The sequence below is a fragment of the Oryctolagus cuniculus genome, chromosome 4 (assembly GCF_964237555.1).
Source record: "Oryctolagus cuniculus chromosome 4, mOryCun1.1, whole genome shotgun sequence".
Lineage (NCBI taxonomy): Eukaryota > Metazoa > Chordata > Mammalia > Lagomorpha > Leporidae > Oryctolagus > Oryctolagus cuniculus.
Genome location: NC_091435.1, coordinates 155,416,596 through 155,431,421, shown reverse-complemented (window position 1 = coordinate 155,431,421; position 14,826 = coordinate 155,416,596). Strand labels below are relative to the sequence as shown.

General features: G+C 42.1%; 1 protein-coding gene across 1 annotated transcript; it reads left to right on the top strand.

Annotated features, from left to right (window-relative positions):
- The first annotated feature begins 11,746 nt into the window (after positions 1–11,746).
- On the top strand, positions 11,747–14,623 carry LOC100345253 (E3 ubiquitin-protein ligase XIAP). The gene has a single exon (XM_051858853.2). The coding sequence runs from the start codon at positions 12,000–12,002 to the stop codon at positions 13,485–13,487; it is 1,488 nt and encodes a 495-aa protein (XP_051714813.1). The 5' UTR covers positions 11,747–11,999; the 3' UTR covers positions 13,488–14,623.
- The last annotated feature ends 203 nt before the right edge of the window (positions 14,624–14,826 follow it).

Genomic DNA, 14,826 nt, shown 5'->3' with positions numbered 1-14,826 from the left:
AGCCAGGAGCTTGCTTACTCCACACAATATTTTTGAAAGCACCTGCAGGATTTTATAAAACATTTAACCCATTTAGGCCTTTTGGCCTTTCTGATTAAGATAACCATCATGTCTGACGATATGAGATCATTAGACTTTTTAACTTTTGGACATCTGTATCAGTAGCTTTTTACATTATCATAACTTAAAATTTAGCACCACTTCACATATTGACAGTACCTTTAATATAATCCAAATAGCCTTATTGGTTGGTGTCTCCGCAAGATGAGAGACATATATCCTTTGATATTTCCAGGGGCCCAAGTGGAAATACCGAAGTCCAAAGAATTTGGAACTTTAATTTTTTTGAATGCCTGTCAAGGATGCCAAGAAGGCTTAGAATATCTAACTGAAATAGAATCCATTAACATCATTACATCCCTTAACATCATGTAATATAGACCAGATTTGATCATTGATACAAAGTGATTACCTTAGATTGAGTATATATTCAAACAAACCATAAAAAGATTGAGCTGCTTTTAAACAATCAGAGCTTAACTGAGACATGAAGAGAACACAATAGATTACTTCCACAGAACAAAAAATCTGTGTCTCTTTGGTCATTCCAAAAATCAGAAATAAAATCTTAAATATGAGTTAGCACATGGAATCATCCCATAACATGGAATAATTTTAACAGAGTAAGAACTAGGGAAGAAGAAAAGAGTTTACTGGAGATGGCTAGAAAATAGAGTTTGGTCAAACAGTGCCAGTCCTTGTTACTACCTAGGTTGGTGACTAGGCAGGTGAAGTCACAAAGAAACACATTGGAAAGGCATCAAATAAATGAGCTATCAAAGCATCTCAAGGACCTAGAAAAACAATAGCAAACCAAATCCAAAACTACTCGGAGAAAATAAACTGTTAAAGAAGAAATAAATAAAATTGAAACAAAAAATACAAAAGATCACAAAATGAAGAATGGTTATTAGAAAAAATAAACAAAATTGACATACTATTGGCCCAACTAACCAAAAAAAAGGGAGAAGACTCAAATTAAGAAACAGAGTGGGGGAATAAAATCCTTCCCAGTAAATCTCCTCTGAGGTATATAATACATAGGGAGGACCAGACAGAAGTGACTCAAAGAGGAGACCTGAGTAGGAAGATAGGGGATACCAGAGACATGCTGAGACTTGTCTACGCAAATTCAGGCCATGTGGGGATTTATGGGAGTCTAGATTGAAAAGCTACCTGTCTGCAAACAGGATATTTAAACTTTAACAGAAATAATGAATGAAATATCTAGGAAATACTTGCTAATGGGACCAGAAAATTGAATTCGTAGAAACTGGGGAGGCATGGCAAGGTACAGAAGGCACTTAGAAGATCAGAGATAGACAGGGATTTTTCAGGATCTGGAGTAAAGGAAAGACTCATTGAGGTAGGGAGCCTGCAGCCCATGGCCTCGCTCCAAGCTGTGCCCAGTCTCACTGACAAATTTACCTCTGAGGAAGGAAGAACACACTGCAGTTTTTGGATGACTCCCCAACAGGTCATCCGGGAGTGGTGTCCAGTCAGGGAGTCCTTACAAAATGCCAGAGAGTGCATAAATTGCTTAAATTTTAAGATTGCTCCAAGCCCGTCTCCCATTTGTGCGTGTTGGACAGATCCTTGTGAAAGGAAGTTGAGTTGGACCAAACCAACATTCCCAGAGCTCAAACTAGAAGTATGAAGAATGGAGCCTCTGGCCTTATAGCTGATGAGGACTTCAAAAGGACAAGGGATTTGCTCCCTGCAGGAAAGTGCATTTACCAGCCCAGCACCATTCTGGTGGTCGGGGTCTGGTGCCTGGGCAAGAGACCTTCTGAATGCACTGGTGTGTAGCCCCAGCCAGAATCCATCAGTTATCTCAAGACTTTCTCCTGATCCCATGGGAACGGCCGATCCACACTGGAGAAAAGAGGGGTTAGGATAGACCTTGGCTTAATCAGAAAGCCTTGCCCCTGAGTCTTAAGATCGGCAGCTACACTGATCACTTTTAACTGGCTGACAGGGATGTGGTGCTTTTAAAAAGATGAGAGGGCCGGCGCTGTGGTATAGCGGGTAAAGCCGCAGCCTGCAGTGCCAGCATCCCATATGAGTGCTGGTTTGAGTCTCGGCTGCTCCACTTCCGATCCAGCTCTCAGCTATGGCCTGGGAAAGCAGAAGATAGCCCAGTCCTTGGGTCACTGCACCTGCGTTGGAGACCTGAAAGCTTCTGGCGCCTTGCTTTGTAACAGCACAGCTCTGGCTGTTGTGGCCAACTGGGGAGTGAACCAGTGGATAGAAGACTTCTCTCTGCCTCTGCTTCTCTGTAGCTCTGCTTTTCAAATAAATAAATAAATCTTTAAAAAATATGAGAGAGTTACTATGAAGAGAGTAAGACTCTCAGAAGAAAAAGCTAGAGCAGTCCACATGCTCACCAGTATGACGGGATGATCCGACGCTGGCTGGAATTGAACTCCAGTGGGATTTGCATCGTGTTGGCGTTGCTATACGAGTCACGGCACCAAAATGTTAAAGGGAAATGGTGGAGAACATATTATTATCTCAGTTCTTTGTATCACCTGGAAGAAGAATTTCCAAGCTGACCCTCAGAGAGATTTAAAAGTGAGATTTATTAGGGTCAGAGACATCCAGCTAGGGTGGCATCCAGGGAGGCTTCCAAGAGGGAAAGCCCCCCTTACTGCATTTTTAATGTGAGCTGCTTAGTTCAGAAAATCAGCAGGGTATAAATGATTTACCTCATTATTTAGTGTCACATTCTCCAGAGGGCTGTGAAGTACTATGTGTTGCTTTAGCCACAGCACATTTTTGCCATCCTTGTGTTGTCAATTTCAATTAGGGCTGAGGACATTTAATGAATAGTTGTGGGTGGCCAGGGGAGGATCAGGTCAGATAGGCTGATGGGCATTTTGACAGGCTAGCATATTCTTCAAACCAATTTATTGCTATTTTAATTACTTTGGCAGCTCTCCTTAGAACCCTCTCCAAGTCCCTCACATTAGAAAGTCTTCTCATCAGTGCAACCCAAATTATCAATGATTAAAATGTCATAAACCTTCCAGCTGTCTTCTAGGCTCATCATATGGATGGACTCTAACATTTTTATAGTCTGAGATGTCAAGCTGATTCTCTGGTTGCCATTGGAAACAGTTTAGGCCTCTTAAAAACACCGGATATGCTCTTCAGGTCAATGTAGCTTATTCATATTGGGACTACTGAATAAATCAATTTGGACTAATGAATATTTGATAGAGAATTCAAAGAGGTTTCTCGTCAGAAATTTGTACATTATAATGGGCACTGGGAAACTAACATAAAGAGATTTGTATGTTGTTTGACTCAACCACTTACAGAATTAAATGTAATTTTGACTTTGTTGGGATATGGAGAATATAAGCTTAAATAAGTATGTGACCATACACACACACACACACACACACACACACACGGGAACTTCTAAAAGTCCATGGAAAAATTGAATTGAAAGATACTTTTATTTTGATGCAAAATTTTTTTTGAAATTGGCTCATAGTATTTTCCTAATATACATCTCCATAAGCCATTTTATGATCCTTTAAATTAGTTGATTTCATTTCTTTGCATGAAAATAAACATCTTTTAATTCACTTTTCTGCAATCTTTTTGAAGAACCCTCATTTTGTATGCATGTCTCTGTGTCCACCCACACAAACATTTATAAATCATTTTCACATTTAGAAATGGTCATGATATAATTGTGGGGGAAGATCTAATTTGGATATAGTAGCAGCCTTGGGAGTATAAGAGAGATGTAGGTAAAACAAATCAAAAATGAAGAAATTCCTAGAATTTCCTCTGAGACAAAGCAAAGTGGAAATGGAGCAAAAGTGGCTTGAGAAGAAGGAGCAAGCAAGCCAGTTGGTCCATTTTTTTTTTTTAAAGATATATTTATTTATTTGAAAGTCAGAATCATGGCGGGGTGCTGAGAGAGAGAGAGAATCTTCCATTCGCTGATTCACTCCCCAAATGGCTACAACAGTAGGGGCTGGACCAGGCTGAAGCCAGGAGCCAGGAGCTTCATCTTGGTCTTCCATGTGGGTGCAAGAGCCGAAGTACTTTGGCTATCCTCCATTGCTAACCCAGGCACATTAGCAGGGATCTGGATTGGAAGAGGAGCTACCAGAATTGGAACAGGTGCCCATATGGGATGCTGGTGCAGCAGATGGCAGCTTAATCCGCTATGTCAGAGCACCGGCCCCCTAACTGGACCATTTTGCCTCCAGTGCAATGTTTCCTACATGGTATCAATCTTGGCTTCTTTTTTTTTTAAAGATTTATTTATTTATTTGAAAGTCAGAGTTACACAGAGAGAGGAAAGGTGGAGAGAGATAAAGAGGTTTTCCATCTGATGGTTCACTCCCCAATTGGCCGAAATGGCCAGAGATGCGTTGATCTGAAGTCAGGAACCAGGAGCTTGTTTCGGGTCTCTCACATGGGTGCAAGGGCCCAAGGACTTGGGCCATCTTCTACTGTTTTTTCCAGGCCACGGCAGAGAGCTGGATAGGAAGTGGAGCAGCTGAGTCTTGAAAGGCGCCCATATGGGATGCCAGCACTGCAAGCCAGGGCATTAACCCTCTGTGCCACGGCCCGGCCCCCAAAATCTTGGCTTCTTAAAAGGCTCCAACTGTTGAGATCTGGGGTGTGATCGAATGATGGACACACAGGATGGGGAAAGAAGTAGTATATCTGGTATCTATAGCTGTATCCAGAACCTTTCCAAAACCCAGTGCTTTATTTATTTTTTATTTGAGAGTCAGAGTTACACAGAGAGAGGAGAGGCAGAGAGGGAGAGAGGAAGAGAGAGAGAGGGAGAGAGAGGTCTTCCATCTTCTGGTTCACTCCCCAATTAGCCACAATGGCTGGAGCTATGCCGATCCGAAGCCAGAAGCCAGGTGCTTCTTCCAGTTCTCCCACGCGGGTACAGGGGCCAGAGGACTTGGACCATCTTCTACTGCTTTCCCAGGCCACAGCAGGGAGCTGTATTGGAAGTGGAGCAGCTGGGTCTTGAACCGGCGCCCATAAGGGATGCCGGTGCCTCAGGCCAGGGCATCAGCCCACTGTGCCACAGCGCAGGCCCCAAACCCAATGCTTTAAAACAACACCTATTGATTGTCTCAGATTCTGTGGGTCAGGAAACCCAGGCAGGACTTTGTAGACCTCCAATCATTTTGGTTGAGCTCATTCATGGGATGCTGCTCACCTGAGGGCTGGTGGGGCTGGGAAGTCCCAGATGGCCTCACTCATATCTCCACCTGTCTGTTTTCTTTGTGTGGTGTCTGTTTCCATCAAGATGGTACAGAGTTGAGTATGTGGTGACTCAGGGTAGTAAGAAAGCAAAAGTAGAAGCCAGTGTTGTGGTGTAACAGGTAAAACCACTGCCTGTGATACCATAGGGACATCCATAGGGGCACTGGTTCGAGACCCAGCAGTTCCACTTCCAATCCAGCTCCCTGCTAATGGCCTGGGAAAGGCAGCAGAAGATGGCCCAAGTGCCTGGAACTCTGTGTTCACGTGGGAGACTCGGAAGAAGCTCCTGGCTCCTGGCTTCGGCTTGGCCCAGCTCTGGCCATTGAAGCCATTTGAAGACTGAACCAGCAGATGGAAGATCTGCATCTCTCTGTTTCTCTCTCTGTTTCTCTCCCTCTAACTCTACTGTTCAAATGAAGAAAAGCAAAAGTGGAAGTTGCAGGCTTCTTAAGACCCAGGCCAAGAATTGGTACAGTGGCACTTTTGCCAATTCTATTTGTCAAAGCCAGGCCCAGTGCCCGCCCAGGCTAAAGGAGGGACATAGACTCCGCCTGTAGCTAAGAGGCAGTGCATGGGACCACAGAAATTGTGGGTGGTCCTCTTTGCAGATAGTTTCTCACAGACAGTGGCTCAAATTTGTGCTACAATTGCCTGGTGCCTTTGTCTTCCTATAGGCAGCAGTGACAAAGTTTTCCAATTTTATGGGGGCAGAAGATAATACTCTGGTCCACTGATGCCTTTTCCTTCCATTCTTTGAGAAGAAAAAAGGTGCAGAAGGGAACGCCATGGTTTTGACCTCAGACCTGAATTCTTGCTCTCATTTAACTGGGAGCTGTGTGATGTTGGGCCCACTTTTTACCCTGTGGACATTACTCTCCTCCTCTCTAGTTGGTAGTCAGCAATACCTCCCTTCTAGTGTGGTGCTGAGATGTAACTGAAATTACTTATACAGTGTGTATAGTCCAGTGCCTAGTAAAGTAGGTGCCTTCCCTTTCCCTTTGATTTGGGAGAGGCATACCTGTGTGCTCATAAGGAGGGTGAGCATGCAATTTAAGGTCTAAAGGTACTGTTGAGTGTGAAAGGAAGCATTAATAATTACAGCAGATAAGAGGCAAAAGCAAGGAGCATCCCATGCAAGCTGGGTTATCCTGGTCGGAAGGACCTGCAGATCAGGGGCAAAGAGGGCGGTGACTGTTACCTTTGTTGAGAATTTTCTAGGGTTTGTTTATATTGAACGTGTCTTAAATGAAAGCTATAACACAGATGAGGACACTCTCCAGAGAAAGTCAGAATTCATAATAGCTGCAGGACAAGATTGTTTGCGTTCTATTACCCTGCATTTTTTTTTGTTGGGGATGATGTATCTTACAGCAAATTTATCTTCTGTGTGAAGATTAAAACAATAAACTCACAGAAAAATTAATCAAATTGACTGGAGAGCACCTTCCACACACACACTTCTCTCTTTAGATCCTTTTTCGATCTCTGCATTACTAAAAGTTCAATTTTAGGAAAGAAAAACTGAGAGAAAGTCCAGGGGAATTCATGTCCTTAGAGTCTGGTACAGAAAGTTATGTTCCAAACATCTTGATGGGGACGAAGCAGTAATGACAAGTCCCATTCCAGACAAAACCTCTCAAAGTATTGTTCATAAAGAAAAATATCAGGCCCATAATGTTAATTGGAAGCTGTTTTGAGAGGTCTGTACGGTTTATAGACTCTTGTGAGTCCTTAATAGAGATGTAGAGATGGCAGAGGAATGGAACAAGTTGAAACTGAAGAAAGATGATTCCAGTGGTGTGTTATCATCTTTTCAGGTATGATGTTAAATATTAGGTCCATCTAGAATAGAACAGCAGAACTTTAATTTTTAAATTTTAAAAATTTTATTTTTATTTATTTGAAAGGCAGAAAGAGGGAAAGAGAGAGATCTTTCATCCACTGGTTCACTTCTTAACGGCTTGCAATAGCTCAGGGTGGGCCAGGCTGAATAAACTGATTAATTTTTAGACTTTGTTATGGATATATAGTTTAGTATGCTTGAAGATGCATTAGGGGTAGCTTAACATGCAGTAGGTTCTTTTTTTAAAAGATTTATTTATTTATTTTAAAGTCAGAGTTACACAAAGAGAGAAGGAGAGGCAGAGAGGGAGAGACAGAGAGGTCTTCCATTTGCTGGGTCACTCCCCATTTGGCCACAACGTCTGGAGCTGCACTGATCTGAAGCCAGGAGCCAGGAGCTTCCTCCAGGTTTCCCACACAGGTACAGGGGCCCAAGGACTTGGACCATCTTCTACTGCGCTCCCAGGCCATAACAAAGAGCTGGATTGGAGGAGCAGTTGGGACTTGAACTGGTGCCCATATGGGATGCAGGCACTGCAGGTGGCGGCTTTACCCACTAGACCACAGTGCTGGCCCAGTAGGTTCTTAATATACATTTACTACATCTATTACCATGGTAATAACTTTCCTGTTTAAATTTGGAAATCAGCAGTGCAGGAAATAATCTGTAGAAGCACAAGCTTACAATAAAACTTGCTATTCCTGGGCAGACTTTCGGCACAGCAATTAAGACATCTGCTTGGGGTGGCCACATCCCGTATTAGGAGTTCCTGAATTCAAGTCCTGGCTCAGCTTCCTGCTAATGCAGACCCTGGGAAGCAGCAGGTGATAGCATTAGCATTTAGGTCACTGCCACCCAAGTGAGTTAATTCAGTTCCTGGCCCATGGTCTTGGGCTGTTGTAGGCATATTGGGAGTTAATGCATAAATGTCTATCTCCTTGCTTGTCAGATAATTGTTGTTTTTAAAAAGAGGCAGGAGAAATATGATCATGTATAAATATACATATTTGTTTTAGAGAACTTTTGGGAAATGCACATTTTTTGGTAATTCCATTTTCCATGAACTTCTTGCAGTAGCCTCATAAATAGCTTTTAGTATGGTTCCTGACATGAATCTTGAGATAATATATTTTTTTTGTAATTTCAGTTTGGTTGCAAATGTTTACTTTTTTCCCCTCAATCTCAGATGATTGCTTGATGTAGTGTAGAATTCTGGGTCAACACTGGTTTTCCCATTTTGGAAGATGTTTATTGTCTCTGGCATTTATTTAGGGATATGCTGGTAAATGCTTTCCAGAGACCAGGAAAAGAAATCTGATTTGTAGCATTTATTGATTTTTGTGGGATAAATACTCCCACTAAGTCTGATTTCAAGCTACTAACATTTGAATGATTGGCTCACAAAATTCCTGGAAATTTAACCACGGCACTTATGAGTTGGTGCAGGCTGGCTGCAGTTTACTGCAATATTTACTATTGTTGTTCATCCTTATTTACTTATTTGAAAATCAGAGAGAGAGAGAGAGAGAGAGAGAGAGAGAAACCTTCCATCTGCTGACTCATTCCCCAGACGGCTGCAACATCCAGGCCTAGTGCAAGTAGAAGCCAGGAGCCCAGAACTGCATCTAGGACTCCCACGTGGGTGGGAGGAACCCAAGTAGTTGTGCCATGTTCCACTGCCTTCCCACGAGCATTAGTTGGGAGGTGGATCGAATGAGGGGAAGCCAGGACTTGAATTGGTGCTCTGATATGGGATGTTGGTGTCTCAAGCAGCAATTTAATCTGCTGTTAACTAAAAAAAAAAAAAAAAAAAAAAAAAAAGGTACTTCGGAACAGGAGGCAGGTGTTCCAAGTGGTGGATTAACATGCTGTGTCACAACACTTAGTTAATATTTATTTAGTGTCCATGTGGCACTTTTATATGCATTAACTCACTTAATCCTCCCCAAAAACTATTATGTATAAATTGTCATTCCCCCAAACTATTATATAGTTGTCATCCCTATTTCATACTTAGGGATTCTAAAGTTTTGAGAAGTTAAATGAGTTGTAGGGCAAGTGTTGTGGCAGTGCCTAGCCTATTCCAGTCCTGGATACTCCTCTTCTGATCAAGCTTTATGCTAATGCGTCCTGGAGAGGGAGCATTTGATGGCTCAGATACTTGCAGCCCTGCCACCCCCATGGGAGATCCAGATGCAGCTCTGGGTTCCTGGTTTTGTCCTGTCCCAATCCCAGCTGTTGCAGGCATTTGGGTGATAAACCACGGAATGGGAGATCCATCTTCTCTCCCCCACTCCCACCTTGTCTCTCTTTCATACTGTCTTTCAAATAAATAAATATATAAACTTAAAAATTCAAAAAATTAAATGATTGGTAAAGTCACAATTAAGAGGAGCAGAGCCAGTACAAAGCCTATAATCAGGCTCACTCAAAATTCATTATTCAAGCCAGGCTTTTCTGTGTCTTTTAACTCTAATAACCATTACATTAAACTGTGAACATACATATATAAAAGTGCAGAAATAATAATGGAATGGCATGGTGAATTTTACAAAATGAACAAGCTCATGTCCAGATAAAAAGCAATAGAAATTCCATTTATATACTGCACATGTATTCTCTACTTTGAATTCAATTATTGATTTTGGCAATTTATTTTTATTTTTATTTTCTGTGCACATGATCATTTCTTCTATAAGTAATCACCTTTTTTATTTCTTTCCAATTAGAATTCATTTTTCCTTACCTTGTCCTGTGGGTAGGGATATCTATGAAACATTTAGATATAGTGAATCAGGCACCCTTTATTGTAGACTAAATATTACTAGAATAAATGAAAACTATGTTGATATGTTATCTATTTTGTATTTTTGTGTTTTCTTTCCCAATACTTTTTTTTTTTGATGGGAAGAGTTAGACAGTGAGAGAGAGAGAGAGGGAGAGACAGAGAGAAAGGTCTTCCTTCCGTTGGTTCACCCCCCAAATGGCAACTACGGCCAGCGCGCTGCGCCAGTCTGAAGCCAGGAGCCAGGTGCTTCCTCCTGGTCTCCCATGGGGTGCAGGACCCAAGCACTTAGGCCATCCTCCACTGCACTCCAGGGCCACAGCAGAGAGCTGGCCTGGAAGAGGAGCAACCAGGACAGAATCCGGCGCCCCGACCGGGACTAGAACCCAGGGTGCTGGCACCGCAGGCAGAGGATTAGCCAAGTGAGCCTCGGCACTGGCCTTCCTAATACTTCTAATTTAGATTTATTACTTTATTGACAAGATTTATTTATTTATTTGAAAGGCAGTTAGAAAGAGAGAGAGAGAGAGGTATTCTACCTGCTGGTTCACTCCCCAAATGGCCACAGCGGCTAAAGCTGTGCTGATCTGAAGCCAGGAGCCAGGAGCTTCTTCTGGGTCTCCCATGTGGGTGTAAGGTCCGAAGGACTTGGGCTGTCTTCTGCTTTCCCAGGCCATAGCAAAGAGCTGGATTGGAAGTGAAGCAGCCAGGATTTGAACCTGTACCCATATGGGAAACTAGCACTGCACGCAGTGACTTTACCAGCCACACTACAGTGCCAGTCCCTAACAAGATTTTTAAGAACAAATTAAAACCAAAGCCCTCAGTTAGTTGCCCATTCCACTCATCTGTATTAAATATTTCTTTCTATAATGTCTTAATAACTTTTCAAAAAACATGTCAAATCTGTGAAAATATATCTAACACATATCAATTTTATGCATTTCTATTCTATAATGCAAAGACTTTTTTTTTGCTTGAAACAACAGAAAATGATGGTCTAACAGTACTAGAGGCTAGCAGGCTGAAATCAAGGTGTTGGCCCGGATGTCTGTTGGTTCTAGGGAAGAATATTTTCTTGCTGGCAATCCTTGGGGTTCTTTGACTTACAGGTACACCACTCTAGTTAAATGACCATTTTCTCCCTGTGTGTCTAATTTTTTATGGAAAGTATTTAAAAATGTTTAATTCACAATAATTGTATATATTTATGAAGTATAATATGATATTTCCGTACATATATACATTGTATACTGATTGAAATCGAGTAATCAGTGTTTCCCCATGGATGTTACTTTATAAACAGAGGCTTGGAGTTTCTTTCTTCCGTTTGTTCATACACTATATGCTAGGTTATTGTGAACTATGGTCTCCCTGCTGTGCTTGTAACACTAGGAACTTGCTGCTTTGCTCTAACTCTGATTTGATTCCCATTATCCAAGTTTCCTCTTTCCCTCCAACCCCTTCAGCCTCTAGTAATCACTATATTCATATTGAGCATTTTTAAGCTTTTAAATATGAGGGATAGTTGTGATATGAAGGATAGTATGTGATATTTCTCCTTCTGTATCTGGGTTATTTCACTTAACATGATGTCTTCTCGGTCCATTCCTTTGACTGCAAATGAAAGAATTTCATTCTTTTTTATGGATGAGTAATATTGCATTGTGTAGTCATACTGCTTTAGAAAAATCCATTCATCTGATGACGGGCAGTGTTATTCCGTACATTGGCTATTATAAACAGCGCTGCAAAAACACGACCGCCTACCGGGTGCCCATTGCGCATGTGCACAGGCTTAGTTCTGGTTTCTACCGTTGGCGATGTGAGGGGGCTTCTTCCAGCTCTCGGAGGCGGCGGGGACCTGAGGGGCGCTCAGACCAGAGCTGCTGGGGTGAGAGGCACAGATAGGAGTCTGATCGCAGAGCAGAGCTGATGTTTCCAGGGTAGCACTGGGGCCGCCCCTGCTCCGCCATTCGTGACTCGGCTGTTTAACTGCTGGCGCTTGGTGCTGCGTCTCCTGGTGCGGTGGACGAGTCCTGTTTTCAAGGGCAGATGATGTTTAACAGCTTTGAAGGATCTAAAACGTGTGTGTCTGCAGACAGCAATAAAGATGAAGAATTTGTAGAAGAGTTTAACAGATTAAGAACCTTCACTGGTTTTCCAAGTGATAGTCCTGTTTCAGCAGCAACACTGGCTCGAGCAGGGTTTCTATATGCTGGAGAAGGAGACACTGTACGATGCTTTAGTTGTCGTGCAGCAGTGGACAGGTGCATGTACGGAGACTCAGCAGTTGGAAGACACAGGGCAGTATCCCCAAATTGCAGATTTATCAATGGCTTTTATTTTGAAAACAGTGCCACACAACCTACAAATCCTGGTGTCCAAAATGGTGAATACAGAAGTGCAGACGACCTGGGAAACAGAAATCATTTTGCTTTGGACGGACCATCTGAGACTCCTGCAGACCCTCCTTTGAGAACTGGACAGATTGTAGGTACCCCAGACACTGTATACCCGAGGAACCCTGAGATGTGTAGTGAAGAAGCTAGATTAGAGTCCTTTCAGAACTGGCCAGATTATGTCCACTTAACTCCCAGAGAGTTAGCCAGTGCTGGGCTCTACTACACAGGTATTGATGATCAAGTGCAGTGCTTTTGTTGTGGTGGAAAACTGAAAAACTGGGAACCTGGCAATCGTGCCTGGTCAGAACACAGGCAGCACTTTCCTACTTGCTTCTTTGTTGTGGGCAGGGGTGTTAATAATCAAAGTGAATTTAATATTGTGAGTTCTGATAGGAATTTCTCAGATTCAACAAATCCTCCAAGAAACCCAGCCATGGCAGATTATGCTGCTCGGATCATTACTTTTGGATCATGGAGATACTCAGTTAACAAGGAGAAGCTTGCAAGAGCTGGATTGTACTGTTTAGGTGAAGGTGATCAAGTAGAGTGCTTTCACTGTGGAGGGGGCTTAACTGACTGGGAGCCCAGTGATGATCCTTGGGAGCAACATGCTAAGTGGTATCCAGGGTGTGAATATGTATTAGAAAAGAAAGGACAAGGGTACATCAATAATATTCATCTGACCCATTCACTTAAGGAGTCTCCAGCAAGGGCTGCTGGGAAAATACCATCACTATCCGAAAGAATTGTTGATCCCATCTTCCAAAGTCCTGTGGTACAAGAAACTCTGAGAATGGGATTCAGTTTCAGGGAGATTAAGAAAATGATGGAGGAAAAAGTACAGAGGTGTGGGAGCAACTATAAATCACTTGAGGTTGCAGATCTAGTGACTGCTCAGAAAAACAGTCCACACGATGAATCAAGTCAGGCTTCCTTGCAGAAAGAAGTTAGCACTGAAGAGCAGCTAAGGCGCCTGCAAGAGGAGCGGCTTTGCAAAATCTGTATGGACAGAAATACTGCTGTTGTTTTTATTCCTTGTGGACATCTGGTCACTTGTAACACATGTGCTGAAGCAGTTGACAAATGTCCCATGTGCTACACAGTCATTACTTTCAAGCAAAAAATTTTTACATCTTAATCTGACTTCACAGTAGGCCTGGTTGTGTTCCTGTTATTTCCCTGATTGAACGGGTGATATGAGCTGAATTTAAGTAATCAGCATTGAATTCCATTAGCATTTGCTCCAAAGTAGAGAAAAAAAGATAATGTTTTATTCGGCCATATAAAATTTGAATTTCTGGCTTTTTCAGGTTATTAGCTGTATTTTTCTTCCTATTTTTTTTTTACTGTTATTTGAAACCTTAAAGAACATCTAATTATAACTGATCACAATGTGCATTGGTAGTATGGTGACTAAGTGTACGTGAATTAATCGTCTGAGTTTCTCATTCTTTTCAGATAGGCATAACAAATGGAACATTCTCTAGAAACATGGAAATAAATCTCAATCACATAATTTGTTTTATTTTTCACACTGGTGGAAAGACAAAAGATTATTTTTAGATGCTTGTCTTTTGCCGGCGCTGTGGCTCACTAGGCTAATCCTCCACCTTGCGGCGCCGGCACACCGGGTTCTAGTCCCGGTCGGGGTGCCGGGTTCTGTCCCGGTTGCCCCTCTTCCAGGCCAGCTCTCTGCTGTGGCCAAGGAGTGCAGTGGAGGATGGCCCAAGTGCTTGGGCCCTGCACCCCATGGGAAACCAGGAGAAGCACCTGGCTCCTGGCTTTGGATCAGCACGGTGTGCCGGCTGCAGCACGCCAGCCACGGCGGCCGTTGGAGGGTGAACCAACAGCAAAGGAAGACCTTTCTCTCTCTCTTTCTCTCTCACTGTCCACTCTGCCTGTAAAACAAAACAAAACAAAACAAAACAAAAAAAACACCCAAAAAACAAAAAAACAAAACAAAACAAAAAAACCCAAAACCAGATGCTTGTCTTTTTGTTCCAAGAATCTGCCCATTTTCTTTTAAAATTATAAATCCATAGTTGTGTGATTGATTTCAAAAGAGCAATTTTGTTGTCTTAAAGAGGGTATTCAATGATATAACACTGTCTAGTCAACATGTAATGACTTACCTGGAAAGATGTCAAAGATACTTTTAGTGTCAAAGTAAGTTTGTTAAGTAGCAAAACACTGCATATTATGGGTCGACTCAAGATGTGCATGTGTTTTATGTATGTGTAGAATAAATGTTTTGGAAATAAAACTGTTAAATGTGGTTTCGTTTGGGGGCATGGGGTAGAAGGATGGGTCCCATAGTAGGTTACAGGGTCTTTCACTTTCTATATTTTTCCTTTTTATTCTGTTTGAATTTTTATAAATATGTATTGCTTTTGTAATCAGATTTTATAGAAAGTATTTTATTGATGTAAAGGCTTAGGCATGTTCAAATGCCTGCAAAACTATTGATTGGTAGTTTT

Bases quoted from the DNA above. Each gene is read 5' to 3' on its own strand.
- LOC100345253 (XM_051858853.2), top strand. From the start codon at position 12,000: ATGATGTTTAACAGCTTTGAAGGATCTAAAACGTGTGTGTCTGCAGAC.